At 44.9% G+C, this 18,055-nt stretch overlaps 1 protein-coding gene across 1 annotated transcript in view; it reads left to right on the top strand.

Annotated features, from left to right (window-relative positions):
- The window catches only part of ELMOD3 (ELMO domain containing 3), a 30,468-nt gene extending 17,111 nt beyond the window's left edge, over positions 1-13,357 (top strand). Inside the window, exons 7-12 of the mRNA XM_018567462.1 lie at positions 3,255-3,378; positions 6,023-6,145; positions 8,011-8,141; positions 9,773-9,849; positions 11,474-11,601; positions 12,515-13,357. Of these exons, the coding sequence (XP_018422964.1) occupies positions 3,255-3,378; positions 6,023-6,145; positions 8,011-8,141; positions 9,773-9,849; positions 11,474-11,601; positions 12,515-12,735 (804 nt within the window). The 3' untranslated portion in view covers positions 12,736-13,357. The remainder of the gene's footprint in view (positions 1-3,254; positions 3,379-6,022; positions 6,146-8,010; positions 8,142-9,772; positions 9,850-11,473; positions 11,602-12,514) is intronic.
- Positions 13,358-18,055: the final 4,698 nt, after the last annotated feature.

Here is an 18,055-nt window from a genome sequence, read left to right on the forward strand (position 1 = left end):
GTGTATGGGGGAATCTCCCACTGGGCCCAGCTTCAGTATCTTGCTAGTCGGCTCCGCTGGCTGTCAGAATGCCGGCATCCAATCAGATTGTTCAGGTATTTTGAGAGCCAGCGGAGCCAACTAGCAAGATACTGAAGCTTGGCCCAGGTGGAGATTCCCCCATACACACAGTTTAGCGTAGACGGAGGAATCTGTTGCACTTTCCCATCTGACCAGATAATCTATAGGTGTGTGGTCGGCTTTAGTCTTACTCTGTTTAACTAACAGGTATGATTTATACAGATGAACTCCAGACAGATATAAAAGAGGCAAATGAATGCAGCCCTGTATTTAATAATGCATCAATAAATATTTAAAATATAAACATTTTTTTCCCCCAACAAGTATAAGTACCTGACCTTGACTAGGTATCAGGCTATTGCAATCCCTGTACAGCAGAGCTTAGACCGGGGGAGGGAGAAGCAGCACAAGGAGCCAATCGGGTATGTCGCAGTGCTCAAATATTAACAAGGGACATGCTGATAGTAGGAGAGAGAAGACGGATAGAGAGATGAGCTCATCAGTCCTCTGCTTCTCCTTTTACTGCCCAATCACAGGCCGGGGGAGGGACAAGACCTGTAAGTGATGCAGCAGAAAAAAAAATCATGTACCCTGTCTCGTCAGACAGGGCTGTGCTTTGTGGCACAGTTGTGTGAATCTCAGGACTGGATGGACAGAAAGACAAATCCTTTGCCCTTATATGTATTAGATCTGTGTTCATTTGTTTGCCTGGAGCTCAACTTTAAAGGAGAACTATGGGGTCAGTGTTTTTCCCCATAGTTCTCCTTAGGGTAACGGGAGGACACAAACTAGAGTCCGTTACCCTAAGTTCAGTATACCGCAAGCTACACCTCGCGGTATACTGAGACGCCGCAGCCGCGGCTGCGTGAGTGACAGCTGGCTCTGCCTATCTAGAGGCTGAGCCAGCTGTACCCGCCCCATCCGATCCACCAGTCAGCGCTGGAGGATCGAAACTGGGAATCCAGCCCCTCCCCTGTCACGGCAGAGAGCCGTGACAGGATCGAGAGGTGAGCGAACAGCGGTATGTGTTCTCTCACTTCCCGATCTACTGAGCCGACCTGTGACAGTCTCATTGTCACAGGCCGGCTAGAACTATGAGGTGAGTGGAAAGCACTCACCTCATAGTTCTCCTTTAACATGTAAGTGTAGGTGTCACGTGATATAGTAATAAGCAACCTATACTGGGTTGTCCCATAATGCTATTTTCTTACTCTCTAGCAATAGTTATAATGTGAAAGGAGAACTGTGCCTCCATGTTTCCTATAAGTGCATCCTCTCACTTCCCTGTCCAAGGTATAAGAATGATCATTACAGAAAGTGAAACCAGTGCACCGTACCTGCAAACGTTCCTTTCCTTTCCTCTTTGTAATATTGTGTCTGCTGTGTGTCTGGCCTGTTGTTTAGCACGGCGGGTTAGTGTGATACATGCACTTATGCCTTGCAGCGCTGAATCTCAGCCAAGATGCTATCTGCACAGAGTTTGCATGTTTTCCCGGTGTTAGCGTGGGTTTCCTCCTACATCCCAAACACATGCGGCTAGGATAATTGGCTACTGTCTAAAGTAGCCCTGTATGTATGCATGTGTGATGGGGGCTTGATGGCAGGAACTAGGGAAGTTCAGATACCAAGTACTGTACTCGGTACAAGTACAGATACTTTTCCAGCTCCAAGACTGGACTAGAGAAAAATTCAAAAGTTAGGAGGCCGCTGTCATTTGTAAGGAGCACACGGAGCTCCTGGGATCTGTACATCTCTGTTATAATGTAGGATTTTGTTTTATATATCACTATATAAGAGGTGCACCGATACCATTTTTTCAAGTACTGATACATGCAAGTCCTCACAGATACAAGTACTGATACCTGTCCAAGTCCTCACAGATACAAGTACTGATACCTGTCCAAGTCCTCACAGATACAAGTACTGATACCTGTCCAAGTCCTCACAGATACGAGTACTGATACTAGTCCAAGTCCTCACAGATACAAGTACTGATACCTGTCCAAGTCCTCACAGACACCAGTACTGATACTTGTCCAAGTCCTCACAGACACCAGTACTGATACTAGTCCAAGTCCTCACAGATACAAGTACTGATACTAGTCCAAGTCCTCACAGATACAAGTACTGATACTAGTCCAAGTCCTCACAGATACAAGTACTGATACTTATCCAAATCCTCACAGACACAAGTACCGATACCTGTCCAAGTCCTCACAGATACAAGTACTGATACCTGTCCAAGTCCTCACAGATACAAGTACTGATACTAGTCCAAGTCCTCACAGATACAAGTACTGATACCTGTCCAAGTCCTCACAGATACAAGTACTGATACTGGTCCAAGTCTTCACAGATACAAGTACTGATACTAGTCCAAGTCCTCACAGATACAAGTACTGATACTTGTCCAAGTCCTCACAGATACAAGTACTGATACTAGTCCAAGTCCTCACAGACACCAGTACTGATACTTGTCCAAGTCCTCACAGATACAAGTACTGATACTAGTCCAAGTCCTCACAGATACAAGTACTGATACTAGTCCAAGTCCTCACAGATACAAGTACTGATACTTATCCAAATCCTCACAGACACAAGTACCGATACCTGTCCAAGTCCTCACAGATACAAGTACTGATACCTGTCCAAGTCCTCACAGATACAAGTACTAATTCAAGTCCTCACAGATACAAGTACTGATACTAGTCCAAGTCCTCACAGACACCAGTACTGATACTTGTCCAAGTCCTCACAGATACAAGTACTGATACTAGTCCAAGTCCTCACAGATACAAGTACTGATACTGGTCCAAGTCCTCACAGATACAAGTACTGATACTGGTCCAAGTCTTCACAGATACAAGTACTGATACTAGTCCAAGTCCTCACAGATACAAGTACTGATACCTGTCCAAGTCCTCACAGATACAAGTACTGATACATTTTTGTTTATTGTCATGTGACAGTTTTTCTAAAACAATACAGACTAGTGATTTCAGGACAGTGGTGGAGCACCAGGGCCCGGTCCCAGCTGCAACCCTGGAAGTTCTCTTGAAACTCCCAAGTATCAGTACTGGTATCTGGACATCCTTAGCAGGAACCAATGTGAATGTACAGCATGTAAAGCCATGCATATATTGCTGGCATTGTATAAAGCCATGTAATAATGAATAAATAATTTCTTCCTCCAGAAAAGGATTCAGCCCACTGTCCGGCGCACCGGCCTCTCTGCAATCACTCATTTGCTGTTCGGACCACCACGGCTTAATAGAGACCTTCACGCAGAGAGAGACTTGGTGCTGGCAATAGCACAGTGTAAGTAATGTGTTAGTATAGGTTAAAGGGTTAAACCTTTGTTTGCCCAGGAGCAGCTTTCAGATCTTACAACTGGTGATGAACATACGCAAGTGTTGGAAAATGTCCCACATTTGTGAATGTAAAACACTTCACTGAACCAGTTAGGTACATCAGGGTTAATTTACCAGAGGAGTAGGGAGAATTTTGACTTAGCTTTGTTCTCATTGGCGAGTCTCGCCTTGCACCCAATTGTACCCACCTCCAGCCTTGCACCCACCTGCCTTGCATCTATAGTACTTTGGCTCACCTCCGGGACTTCACTAGAGTCTCTCCCATCCTCTGGAACTCTTTACCCCAACCTGTCCGTCTATCTCCCACTCTGACTGCCTTTAGGCGATCCCTTAAGACTCATCTCTTCAGGGAAGCCTATCCCACCTCAACCTAAGCATTCAATCATCACGTTCTCAAACAATTCATCTCCACACAGCTACCTCCTCATGTAGCACTTGCCCCTCCCTTTTAGATTGTAACCCCTCAGGGGCAGGGCCCTCCTTACCATCTTGTCTTGAATTGTATTGTGATTGTAATGTCTTCCTTATATTGTAAAGCGCTGCAGAAACTGTTGACACTATATAAATTGTGTATAATAATGATAATGTCTGACTGGGAATCCCCTAAAAGGAATCTAAGCAATGCTGCTATTGGCCCTCTACCTGTGGGACACACAGTTACATAGTATTTGGGGTTGAATAAAGACATACGTCCATCAAGTCCAACCCATATAGGTCCACGCATCATCTCATTCTTAGGGATACTGGTATCCCTGGATATTACGGCCCCTCAAGACATTGTCCAAACGTTTCTTGAACAAATCTACACTCTTGGCTGAAATCACTGCCGATGGCAGTGAGTTCCAGACCTTAACCGCTCTTACTGTAAAGAACCCTCTTCGCCCATTGTGCTGGAATTTTTTCTCCACCAACTTTAGGTGGTGGCCTCTAGTCTTTGTAATGGAGTTAATCTCAAACAGTTTGTTGCCAATGTTGCTGTCACCATTGAACATCTTGTACATGAAAATCATATCCCCCTTAATCTCCTTAATTCCAGCGTAAACATGTTTAAGGTCAGAGGCCTCGTCTCATAGCTCTGGTCCTCCATTCCCCTAATTAGTTTTGTTGCCCTCTGCTGGACTCTCTCCAGTTCAAGGACATCCCTTCTCAGTACTGGCGACCAAAACGGGATCAGATGACTGGGGCACTGAATTTCAGCTGTGATGGCTTACTGGAAACTTTTTGACTTCTTTCACGCATGAGTCTCCTTTCGGTGCATATGCATAAGCCACGTTGTCTATAATACTGGACTGCAAAGATATCTTCTGCGAGAGCCCCCAGGCTTGGCTGCTTGTCCGCCTACAAAGTCTGGCATTCCTTGTTTGCCAAGACCTCAGACAAGCCACCCTTGCCATGAAAATGTGCTCCCACGTTCCAGAGTGGAGGAACGTCTGTGTCCTTTGCAGACGCTTGGGTATCTTGCATTCCAGATGCTTGGGTGTTGAAGGTGGCTTCCCCTGCCCTTTCCTCACTTTCTCCCTTCAAACCTTCCTGTGTCTCCTCACAGATCTCCATTAGGGTGTCTCAGGTCTTCTGGACCAAGGTGTCATAACTCCAGTCCTGGCTGTGGAGCAGTTTCAGGGCTTTTACTCTAACCTGTTCACTGTCCCAAAACCTATAGCCTTGAATCTCAAAGCCCTAAATGTTTTCATTCCAGTCCACAAATTCCAGATGGAACCCACCACATCTGTCATTACCGTCATCAGGGAGACTTTCAGGATCCTGTGGACATCAAAGATGTTTACTTGCATGCACCAACTTTTTTTGAGATTTGCAGTAGGTTCCTTGCACTGCCAGTTCATGGCCCTGCCATTCAGTCTCTCTTAGACATATCGGGTGTTCACCAAGATGCTCTCATAGCATTCACATTGTGGGATACTAAGGCCCCATTCACACTGAGCGATTTATCGCGCATATTATCTGCGCGATATCGCTCTCCAATGGAAGTGAATGGAGCTGTGCTCGTCTCTGTCGCACGTCGCTACAGCAGGACCCTTTTTTAGCGCGGATGTTGCGCGATTGCACTAGGTCCAATGCAATCACCTTCAAGCATTGATTTCATATTCATAAGGCCCGGCCTGTGGGATAGTCAACTTTATTTGCATAATGGCTGTAGTTAGTGAAAAATTGTTGGGCCAGTTATTATTAGCCATTCTGTTAAAGCCAAGTTTAAGGGCCAATTCATATTATAACTGGGTGCGCTGCAATGCACATGTTTATGTACATTAAAGCACATTGCAATAGGCAGTCTATTTAAAATGAATGTGATGTTTATGCACCAAAACATAGGTTGTGCATGATTTTTTTTTTCCAGCGCAGGGCAGTGGAACGCATAGAGCACATGCATCTGTGTGTTGCAGTGTGCTTTAATGCAAGTGTGTTGCAGTGTGCTATAATGTGTTGCACTTGTGTTGCAGCACACTTTAGATGCATGTGTTGCAGCACACTTTAGATGTATGTTGTTTTGCATTGCAGTAGTGCGCTCATTATGGTTTGAATAAGTGATAAATTGGTTGCAGATGTTTTACAATATTTGTTTCTTGTCTGCTCAGGTCCACTGGACAGCAGTCAGCAAGTTCATGTTAGAGTCTTGCAGACCATATACAAGAAGCTGACAGGTGCCCGCTTTGACTGCCCCTTATACGGATCACACTGGGAGCAATTAGGATTCCAAGGTGAAGCTGCAATTATTCTCTTTATTGGTCTTATAGTGCTAACGTCTTCTGTAGAGCTGTACAATGGGAGGGACTGTAAAAGCAACCTATGCATATGCAGTACCTGAAAATGTGGGGTGAGATCACAAACGGTCTACTGCCTAAACATACACTAAAGGTGCCCATACACTGCTCGATTCTTGTACGAGAATCGTAGGAAATCCCGAGATCGTATGAGAATCGAGCAAAACTCAGGGAAAGGTTTTTATTAACCCTTACAGTGGGGCTACCTTCCGCACCACAAGGGTTAATTGCTTGATTGTGTCTAGGGACTAAAATAAGTTATTCTCACCCGAACCTGGGAGCAGGCCGGCTGTTACAGCACTCCCTCCAGTGCCTCCTCCTACGCTGCAGCGATGGTGCATTCCTCAGCATCGAGGAGACTCAGACCGCTGCAGGGAGGGGGAACGCGGCTGGAAGGAGCAGTCTAAGAACAAGCCAGTTCCGAGGATTTAGGTGAGTATAACTTTTTTTTTATAGTCCCTAGACACAAACGAGCAGTTAACTCTTGCAGTGCGGAGATAGCCAGTAGAATTTTTGTTGGATTTCATAATGGTTAGGGATGCACCGATATATCGGCCGCCGAAACATAACGGCCGAAAATGGCACTTTGGCATAATGCCGAGAGAGCCATTTTCTGGCCGATACAGCGGTGCATCTTTGTATTCTCTCCTCTCCACTGGGCGCTGCTCTGTGTCCCAGCAGGGAGGAGAGAAACTGTGACAGGCAACAGAGCGCTGCGGGAGGAGAGCGCTGTGAGCGGCTGGCATCTCTCCTCCCACACCGCACAGCCTCCTATCACAGATCAGATGAGAGTGGTGTGTGGGCAGAGACAGCTGTCACGGGAGACTGAGCTCTCCTCCCGCACCGCTCGCTCAGCCTCCTGTGACAGCGCGTCAGGATGGAGAGCGGGGTACAAGCAGTCAGTGATCAGTGATCGCTGTTTGTACATAATTGAGGACAGAGTATGGTTACTATATCCTCAATTATGAATGAATGGGAAGTGATCTGCATCACCTCCTGTTCATTCATGATTGTGGTTATAGTAAACATACTCTGTCCTCATGTTATGAATGAACAGGAACACTCAGTATAGAGGATTCCTGTTCATTGATAACAGGGGCTGCAGAAAAAGAGATTGAGGACTCTGTGTCTCAATCTCTTTTTCTATGTTAAAAGGGAAATATCAGGGGTCTGTTTGGACCCCTAATTTTTCCCCGAAGCCAGTAACAGTAAAGTAAAAAAAAAATAATTTATAAATAAATATAAAAAATTTAAAAAGTTTATAAAAAATATTTGAAAAATTTGAAAACGTTAAAATAAAAAAACATTTTCGGTTTCGGCCTGACATGTTTTTTTAAATTTCGATTTTGTTTCGGTTTTGAAATTTTCATTTCGGTGCACCTCTAATAATGGTTAGTGGGGTCTAATCGCTAATCATATTTGACCATAGTGATGAGAAAAACTAAAGGCACAGGGTGGCAAATTTTTCTCTTTTCTTTTTAATCTAAACTAATTACATTTTAATGTGATTGTGATTTTTCTTCGGGAAAAATCGTAGATATCGTAATGCACATGTGCTAGGCACAAAATAAAAGTATTTGATACGTCAGGGAATCCATTCACTTAGGCGGTCTGGACGGACTTTTTAAGGGTTTTCAAATGAAATTAGTTGACTTGATATTGGCAAGATGGAATGGGGAAGTTGGCATGGTAGAGCTCAGATTGGTGAGTAGCTAATAAAATAGGGCAATCTGAAGCGATATGACCTTGTCATCACTATGTGTATGAACAGTCTGTAATGTGCACATATTCTACCCCTGCAGGTATGGATCCTGGAACAGACTTGAGAGCTGCAGGCCTGCTCGGTCTGATGCACCCACTGTACATGGTGATGGAGCCAAAAACACTGCCCCTGGCACATGATATCTTCCGGCTGTCACAGCACCACACACAGGTCTGTATAGTCCTTACCATGCACAGATGCTATACAATGCATAAGACTACTACTAATGGACTATAACATAGGGCTCCTTTCATCCTAGCCATTATTATTGGGGAGATAATAAGGAAAAATCTGTGCAGGTTAATGGCAGTGTGCTCATTTTATTCAACAACAATCACTTTTTTGTGTAATCCACCTCATGTTGTGGGTCTCGCAGTTCCCATTTACTGGGAATGATGAATTGTGAAGATGGGAGGCGGATCACACCATTGGCCTACACATATTTATTTAGATACGACAGTCACAATTCACAGTTAGTTATCAATATGAAGTGATTAAATTACTAGCATGATGGAAGTCCTGATGTCTCCCTCATGTTTTACATCTGTTCATTGGTATGACAGTTCGGTTTTATAACATGTGTGTTTTACCTCCTACAAATAACAAAATCAGAGACTCTTCCCATGTTCCCATATACAGTATTTTGATAAATCATTTTTTTGGTAGAGGGGGTAAGTTAAAACCATTGTTAGTTTATTTCCACTGAAAATGGAGATGTCCCCTTATTTCCTGCCCAGGTGTCAGGCAGAACAGGAAGTGTAGGGAGATTTACAATCAGAATCTCAGAAAGCATTTAGAACAAAAGGAAGTTTCTGAGCCCTCAAACTGTATTCAAAGATGGCTGACATTGGGCTTTAAAGTGACTATAAGTCAACCCCCCCAGTGCTGCTTTAAGGACTTACCTTAAATGATGCCTCTTGATCCTATCATCTTCTTCTTTCCAGTAGTTTTCAGGAGTCCCTCCAGCGCTGATCTCTGATCCACCGCAGACTCCTGTCTCTTCCTGTCCCACAGAGTCTGTGCGGGTGCACGCTGCGTGCATTGACTTACCTTGTGTCTCCTCTTCTCTCGGGCAAAGGTCTGAACTGCGCATGCGCCCCGCCCCATGATCCTTTGCGGCCGCCCAAGACTCTTCAGATCTTCGAACAGGAGCGCGCGGCGGAGACACAGGTAAGTTTAAACCTATTTGGTTCTTTTTTTTTTTCTTCTTTTTTTGCATATATCTGCTGCTTGCTAGCCATATATATATATGCAAAAACATGCGAGGGTTTAATGATACTTTAAGCTGGCCATCAAAGTGTAGGTAACATTTTCAGGTATAAATATAAATTCTTGGCTCCGCCAATCCTTTGTGTTTATTTCTACTTGGTAGATGGAGAATGCACAGGAAAGGAAGATACCTCTAATGGCGGCTTATCTCAAAAGAACCCTTTGCAACCAGACAGTCCAGTCATTATTACCTTTGTGATCTGTCAACCAATAGTGTAGATATGAGATCATCTGGTCAAAAAACACCGCACTCAGCTCCTGTCATCTCATGTTTGTATGATGTAGAAAATCGATACCAGTACATAATGAGGGGGACTTATCAAAGCTGGAGCAGACAGAATCTGAAGACGTTGTGCATGGCAACCAATCAGCTTCTATCTTTCATTTTTAATATGTAACCGAACAAACTGAAGATGAAAGCTGATTGGTTGCCATGCACAGCTGCTCCAGATTCTGTCTGCTCCAGTTTTAATAGGTTCCCCCCCAATGTGCTTTAGTACTAAATGTTGTTTATTTGTGAAACTCTCTTCCAGAATTTTCCCTTCTGTATAATGTCCATAAACATCACCAGGATTTGTATCCAGACCCTGAGAGAGGAGCGGGTGTCTAGGTGAGCAGAGAAGTGTATATGGGTGTTTTATATATAATATGGCCACATTTTTTGTGAACCCCTGACCATCACTTATATGAGCTTGTTGGGACATCCCTTTCCAAAACCATGGGCAATAATATGGAGTCCCCCCCCCCCTATATGAGCTTGTTGGGACATCCCTTTCCAAAACCATGAGCAAAAATATGGAACCCCCCCCCCCCTTCTCTGCATCTATAACAGCCCCCACTCTACTGTGATGGGTTTCCACAAGATTTATGAGAGTATATGAGGGAATTCGTGCCTTTTATGCCAGAGAGTATTTGTGAGGTCAGGTATTGACGTTGGATGAGAAGACCTGGATTAGGGCTGCAGCTAACGATTATTTTCATAATCGATTAGCTGCCCAATTATTTTTTCAATTAATCGATTAGTTGCATTCAAAAAAATATCTCTCTCTCTCCCGAAAATGAGAATAGTTGACAATTATTCTCATAATTGATTAGTTGGTTGCAGCCCTAACCTGGATCATAATTGGTGTTCAGTAGAGTTGGGATCAGGGCTTTGTGTCGGCTATATGAGGTCCTCCACACCATGTCTTGGAGGATGGAGGTGGCTTTGTGCACTGGGGCACAGTCATGATGGAACAGAATAGGGCCGTCACCAAACTGTTACCACAAGGTTGTGAGTGCCAATTTATTTAAAATGTTTTTATGTTCTGTACCATTAACAGATCTCTTCACTGGAGACACATGAACTTAGTAACTTGGAGGGGGGGGGGGTGCACATACTTTTTGACCATGTAGTGAATTGTCTTTGGTCTATGAATCACGAATGTGCTATAAGTCTCTCTGGGTGACCTTTCTACATGCAGAAATTCTGAAAGGAGAGAGTGAAAATTCTTCTGATTGGGGGCAACGTTATAACGTTATCTTGGTATAGATACAGCACACCCTCAGTTGTCACTAAGATGACATTTCTGTTTTAGTTTTTTCAAAGCTTTTTTTTGATACATGTGCATGTTTGTGTGTTAATGTTTTCATAAACCTTGTTTCTTTGTTCATTTTACAGCTCTATATGTACATAGGGGCAGCCATGTTTGTTTATTACATACACAGGTTCCACTTTCTGCTTTGCAGTTCTGTATATTGTTTGTAAAGCTGACCCTCACAATGCAAGTCTATGGGCATGATTCATAAATCATTCACCCTCCAATACACTGGCCAAATACCATTCACACAGCATTCGCGCCACGAGATGAAGCCGAGCAGCACAGGAATTTCCTATGCTCCTCAATTCCATCTGATGGCGAAATAGCATTTGGCCAGCATATGGCTGTGTGGAAGATTTACAAATCATCCCCTATGAGTTGAGTGACCCATTGAAAACAATTCACTGCTCATGTGACTGAAAACACAGGGCTCCCTCTAGTGGCTAATCTGTAAATCTCTTTAACACAATCAGAACAATATGGAAGAGCAAGCTTTAATGATTGTGATTGGGGCATCCAAAAGTATTTTAATCTAAATGCTGCAATCATAACTGAAATTCTATACATACTGAAAATGCAAAATATGAAGGAACCATTTATACAGAAATCTGTGTGTGTGTGGCACATTCTGTACTTGTGTATATGCTTTCACAGGGAGTGTAACCGGAGACAACAAGTTTTTGCTGTACTGAATGATCTCTATGTGGCTATATTCTACCACCTCTACCATGTGTGGAAGACACAGAACAAAACCATCAGTGACTCCGGCTTCATCCTCAAAGGTGACTGAGTTTTATGGCACTGTAGTTTCTGTAATGTGGTACATGTCTGTATAGTTGGTAAAGAACTGCACTGTGTATCTACAGATAAATGCCCATACCCAGGGCTCTTTAACAGCAGAGTGCAGGACAGAGGGCAGCTTAGTGGATAGCACTTGGGTTCTCGGTTCAAATCCTGGTCAGGTCACAATCTGCATGGAGTTTGAATGTTCTCCCTGTGTTTGCATGTATTCTTCTAGGTTGTGTGGTCCCATCCCTGTCCCCCCACTCCAAAGAAGTAGGTTAATTGGCTGCTGTCTAAAATTGGCCCTAGTATGATATTCTACTTAGCATGCCCAAGATTGCTGCCATACCACCTATATGCCCCAACACCAATTTGATCAGCGCTTTGGGTACCCAGGGAGAAAAGCGCTATTAAAATATAAAATTAAAAGGAGACTGGAGAAGGTTTCAGAAGCCCTGTTTTAGCATTTTGTTAGGCCTGCTTCCAGCTGTTTTAGTCCCACCTGTCCCCATTGGGTGAAGGACCTGGTCTTTCTGGCACTTACTGCAGCTCAGTGCATGTGGACAGTGTGCTAAGCAGTTAAAACAGAAGACAGGCATTATTTGGCTGGTGCTTGTGCAGTGTAATACCCATCCTCTTGAGGTGAGAACACGCAAGAGATATATTGATGGAGACAGGGAGAGGATGCAGAAGAAACCCCAAACCTGCTAGAAATAGAACGCTAGCTCTTTTGATGCTGTAAAAGAGTATTACCTGAGGGCCTCATTGAAGGCAAAGGTGAGTATTGGGGTATGAGAGGTTGTTCTGACAAGATTATGTAAATGGTGTAGCACATGTTCACAATTGCGGAACAGGTAACATACGCACAGAAAATACCATCATTATAATTTCATCTGTTCTTTCTTGTTGTAGAACTTGAAACATTTGCCAAGAGGAAGCCTAAAGACCTTTTACGCCAGCTGGAGATGTATCTCAAGGAGCGGCCTTTGCCTAAAGATCTACCCCTGGAAATCTGGGCCCCACACTCCTCGGAGCAGCGGATCTCCAGCCACGAAGGCACTAACGGACAGGCCGGAGGGATGTGTTTCACCGGGGTGTGTGAGCAACAGGTGCAGGAAGACCGCCTCATCTGAAGCCAACTGTGAGCATGCTGGAGGCATGAAGGTGTATGTGATCACCAATGTTGGCTATGTGAGCCATGCGCCATCCATGTTGTGCATTGGGTGTGACTGTCAGGAATGTGGGCTGCAGACTAAAGCACCATTTGTGTACTGCTTAAATAGAGCCTAGTTTATAGCTCATGTGTACCACATGTAAAACCTAAGCTGCAGATCACGTCTGACGTCTCTAACGTCATATGCTCAGGGTATAATCACCCAGGCTGACCCTAATATGGAAACAACACTTAGGCACGACGAGAATAGCGAAGATGCCAGCTTATAGAATAGAGGACGGAGGGCAGTAGTGATCCAGTAGAGTAGGCAGTGGGGCTAATGTGGGTTCGGTGGTGATGGATCCAGCACGGAATAGTAAGACTGAGGCCATTTATAATACATTAACCAACCCGTGACCATGCAATGCATGTCCTACTGCTGCATGTGCTGGTATTCCTAGGGTAGGGTGCCTGTCCTAGCCAAGCCACTCATGTAGAGGGTTGTAAATGGCAACTCTTCGTGTGATGTCTGTTAGAAAATGGCACAAATTTCTCAAAAGGCCCAGCTGATTGGTGGAGGTGATACTGCTCCGTTCCACTGAAATCTACTTCCAAACTCCCTTTGTTACATATATAGTTAGTCAGGTTGAAAAAAGACACGAGTCCGTCGAGTTCAACCTATTGTGTGTCTGCTCCTAGCAATAGATGATATGAGAATGCTGGGAATTGTCTACACACATGCTGATTCCCTAAAATGTGCACCAACAGCAGGAGAACTTGTACTTGATCGCATCTCTGTGAGAGATCTAGTTCAGAATCCTATAACAGACACCCCAGGAGACTTCATGTCAGCTAGATTAAGGACACAGTACTAGGTATCAGCTAGGTGATCCCTTCTGTATAACATAATATCTACGAAGCAGGGTGGCACGGCCTCATCAAAGCAAACCAGTCATTGAAAAAGAACAAACAAGTGAAACGAGGTGCAGAGTAAGCCGCGGTCACACTAGCAGCACATACAAAAGTGCAGTGTACCTGAACAAGTGTAATGGAAAAAAAGGTGCATTTCACATGGTAACAGATGTCACGCTTAGAGCATAACACATTTATCTACAAAGAAGCAAGTCAATGCATTTTTAGTCCGTTTATCTTGCAGGTGGTAATGCAGCTTTTTAATAGCAGATGTCTGTAAAAATGATTGTCCAGCAAACCAATCTCTGCCGGCAGTTGTTGGAGACATGTCAGTGCGTGCAATCCGGTGCTGATTGTATGTATGCAGAGTCATGAACAGCCATTGATCTAAGATGTCTGCCTCCATTGACGGTGCAGATGGTAAGATACGAGGTACGTAGTGTAATGGAACAATATGTCACTCTTGTTGGTTCACTGAAGATCATCCCATTCATGTTGAATCGTTTTCAGATCTTATAAAAAAATGAGCCCATGTATGGCCAAGCTAAGCATTGTGTGTCAGGTCCTAAAGTCAGTGCTGGAGAAGCACAATGCCCCCCATGTCGGTATATGCACCTGTCTAAACATTGCTGTGTATGGGGGCTGCTGATCAGCTGTGCAGGAAAAAAGGGACCCGCAGAAAATCCCTTTTCACCCGCTATGCAAATATACTGTTATGTGTATGCAAGGTAATCTCCCCTTTGACTCTTGCTTAGCTCGATAGCAGGCATAAGCAACCACGGCATTCTAACTGTTGTGGAACTACAAGTCCCATGAGGCATTGAAGGGCTTTGCGGTCACAGACATGAGTCCCAGAGGTAGAGGCATGGTAGGAATTGTAGTTTCAGCACAGCTGGAGTGCTGAGGTTGCCGACCCCTGGGCTATAGCGATAAGCAGCAAAAAATAGAGGATTAGCCGAAACTTAAGCCAAATCTTACAAGTCACCCAATCAGTTCTTTTATTTTTATTTATTATGATCATTTGGCTATATACACTGTCATAAAATACTACAAAACCTTTTTATTTTTGGAACAGTAAGGGTCTGATTTATAAATCTTCTGGGCGAGTGCCGGCTGTACAACACTATCACCACTAGATGGCGTAGGGGAGCATATTCATTTCCCATGCTCCTCGCCTCCTAATGATGGTAATGCCTTGTGAATGGCATTCATCCAGCGATATGCTGGGCAGAAGATGTATACATGAACTCCTTAGACTCGGTGAATAAATATTCTAGGCGCGGACGTCTTTGAGTAACATTGCAGGCCCTGATGGGAAACAAGTAGCCACCATAAAGGGTACTAGTTAAATAGGAATGGAATAGGACAGGCACCTGAGACCGTGAGGACAATGATGTGCAGTGCAGTTACCTCCAATGCAGCCTGGAGATCTGCAGCATTGAAGTTGCCAGGCTGGCACATGTATGCTACATGCACTCATATCTACAGATGGCCTGTTGCTGGGAAATTCTGAATAGATGTCTATGAAGGCGTCAAATATCTCTGACTGGAGAGCGGATCACAAGCAATAGAAGTGTGTTGGCTCAGCAATGTGCAGCACAGAGATATCCCAGCCGAAGTCACATCATTCTGCCGTGTGCTCCGATCCCGGGATCTAGCGTGTCTGCCCCATTCCCGGAGGTCTCCTTATAAGTAGAATAATGTTAGAATTGTCTGTTTTTATACAATGAAGACAAATTCATTTAGCTTACAAGTCCCAATATGATAGACTTAGTGATTGTTTTACAAATAGTGACCTGGTTGGGTTTGTTGGAAACCGTGAATGTATGAATCAATGTCTGTCCTGTGTGCTGGTGTAGGGCCCGGGTTTACTCAGTGGCACTGTAGCCCTGAGCAGGTGTGAGTGTGAAAGGTTGGTGCAAAGTGAAGTCAGGTATACACGGGATACATTTCGGCTGGTTCCTGATGAACCGGCCAAAATGAACACAGTTGGTGCCACTGCCAGCACCCTTCCGACCAGCATCCCTCGATCAGCTGATTGAAGGAGCCGGTTGGAAAGTTATTAGCCGAACGGAGCTAGCAGCCAATCAACACGGTGTCTCTGTCACACTGAAATCCCAAGCAGCGTTGTCACACCTGCCTGAGTTCTCCCTAGTGGACTGCAGACCCCCCACCCGCCCCCCACATTTATGTTATCAAGAGGGGCGGTGTTATGTAGACCAGCAGGAGAGGACTGCGGCAGTACTGTTTGTTATTTCAATGCAGCAGAGGCAGAGTTACTGTCGTAAACAGGAATTTAGGAGCTCAGTGGATTTCTTGGCAGGATCAACAGGTATTCTTGTGTATTTTTTTAAAGAGACAACCCACTGGGTAATGTGTATATACTGCACAGATGTGCTGAAACACAGCGCAGCCACTGGACTGCTGTAGAGACGTGTTCATTGCACTGGTTCCTCCCTCCCGCTCACATACCTGAGCAAATCATATTTACCATACAATGATAATAATTAGGGATGCACTGATACTGTTTTTCAGTTTAGAGTACGAGTGCCGATATTTATTTTTCGGTACTTGCCGATACCGGTGCTCCCAATAGCATGGATCCGGCTTCCTGGGCAATCAGAAGGCCTGGCAGCGTGTCATTACCTGCTCCCAGCTTCTTGATTGCCCGGGAAGCCGGCTCCATGCTGTTTGGCCGGCTCTTTGCTTCCCAGCCAATTAGAAAGGCGGGAGGTGGGTCATTACCTGCTCCATGCAGTTTGGCCGGGAAGCTGGCTTCACGGTCAGTCAGCATGGAGCCGACTTCCCGGCCAATCAGGAAGCCGGGAGGCTGGGCTTCCTGATTGGCCGGGAAGCCTTCTCAATGCTGATTGGCCGGGAAGCCGGCCCCATGTTCCTTCACGGCACAGTACTCGCCCAAATACTCGGTATCGGCACCTATACTAGTATCTGTACCGCCGCATCCCTACTAAAAACACAAACTGAAAATTGCTTCTAAGTCGTCAGTAGATCCTGTAGGCTGATGGAAGATTATACGGTAAACCTTGATTTCTCTTGTTAAAAAGGGCTGGGTCCCTTCGTCTCCTCCTGGGCCTCCCTATTGGCTGGACATGCTGCCTGTCATCCATAAAGGATCGATATGGGGGCTCAGGAGGGGGCGGGGCATGATGAACACACAAGAGTTGCATACGACTTCAGCTCCCCCGTGTCTCTGGGTTCAGAGACTCTGTAGTGTCTCTGTAGTTTTCCCTAAAAATAACTTCTACGACAATTTATAACTTCATAGAATTGCTGTATAAAGGGGATTCCACCTAAAGAAGAACCGCAGGGAACATTTTAAATAAACCTTGCAGTGTTACTCCCCCACCCCCGCACTACAAGGGTTCAGTGTTCGTTTTGATCTTGGGAGGAAAATAAGAAAGTTATACTCACCTGATCCTCGGAAAGGGCCGGCTCTCAGGGCTTGTTCACACCAAATCCGGACCAGATCTGTATGAGTTTCTGCATATGCAGTGCAGTGCTTTTTTCCGCGTTATGGTCCGTTTTTTGGGGGGGTGGGGTTGTCTAAAATAGGGCATGCTGCAGTTTTTCCACATGCTCTGGAACTGAACGCTTTGGTGTGAACTAGAGCCCAAAATAACATTGGAATACATTGAATGCATTTTTGATGCGTTCTGTAACTGCTCTGCTCCACGCTTGGTGTGAACAAGCCCTTAGACTGGTACCTGAAGCCTCTCTCACCCTCCACTGCAGCGGTCTAAGGTCCCCGAGTCATCACATTCTATACACAGTGTATAGGACATGATAGGGCTTGGTCCCTATCATGGACAAATTATAGGGGATATGACGAGGGACATTACGGACCAGAGGGCATGTTGTTGCCCTCTGGTCCGTAACAAAGACCAGAGGGCAACAACAAAAATTGGTGGAAATTTTTTTTCGGCACACAGGGCGTAAGGGGTTCTTCACCGTCAGAGCGGTTAAGGTCTGGAACTCGCAGCCGCAGGAAGTGATCTCAGCTAAGAGTGTGGAAGCATTCAAGAAACTCCTGGACGCGTTCCTCGGAGAGCATAACATGCAGGGGTACAGGTAAGCCTAAGAACAAGATCACACATGGACTCATACACACACCTGTAAATGCATACACACAATAGGTTGGACTTGATGGACATATGTCTTTATTCAACCTCAAATACTATATATCATTGCTGCAGTGGAGGAAGAGAGAGGCTGGAAGGACCGGTCTAAGAGCAAGCCAGCTTGCAGGTTCAGGTGAGTATAACTTTATTTTCCTCCCTAGACACTAAGGAGCAGAAGGGGAACTTCGTGGAAGTTTTTTTTAATTAACCCTTGCAATGGGGCTAGCCTTCCCCCCCCCCCCCCCCCCC

The sequence above is a fragment of the Nanorana parkeri genome, unplaced genomic scaffold (genome assembly GCF_000935625.1).
Source record: "Nanorana parkeri isolate BGI_ZX_2015 unplaced genomic scaffold, ASM93562v1 scaffold1052, whole genome shotgun sequence".
Taxonomy (NCBI): Eukaryota; Metazoa; Chordata; class Amphibia; order Anura; family Dicroglossidae; genus Nanorana; species Nanorana parkeri.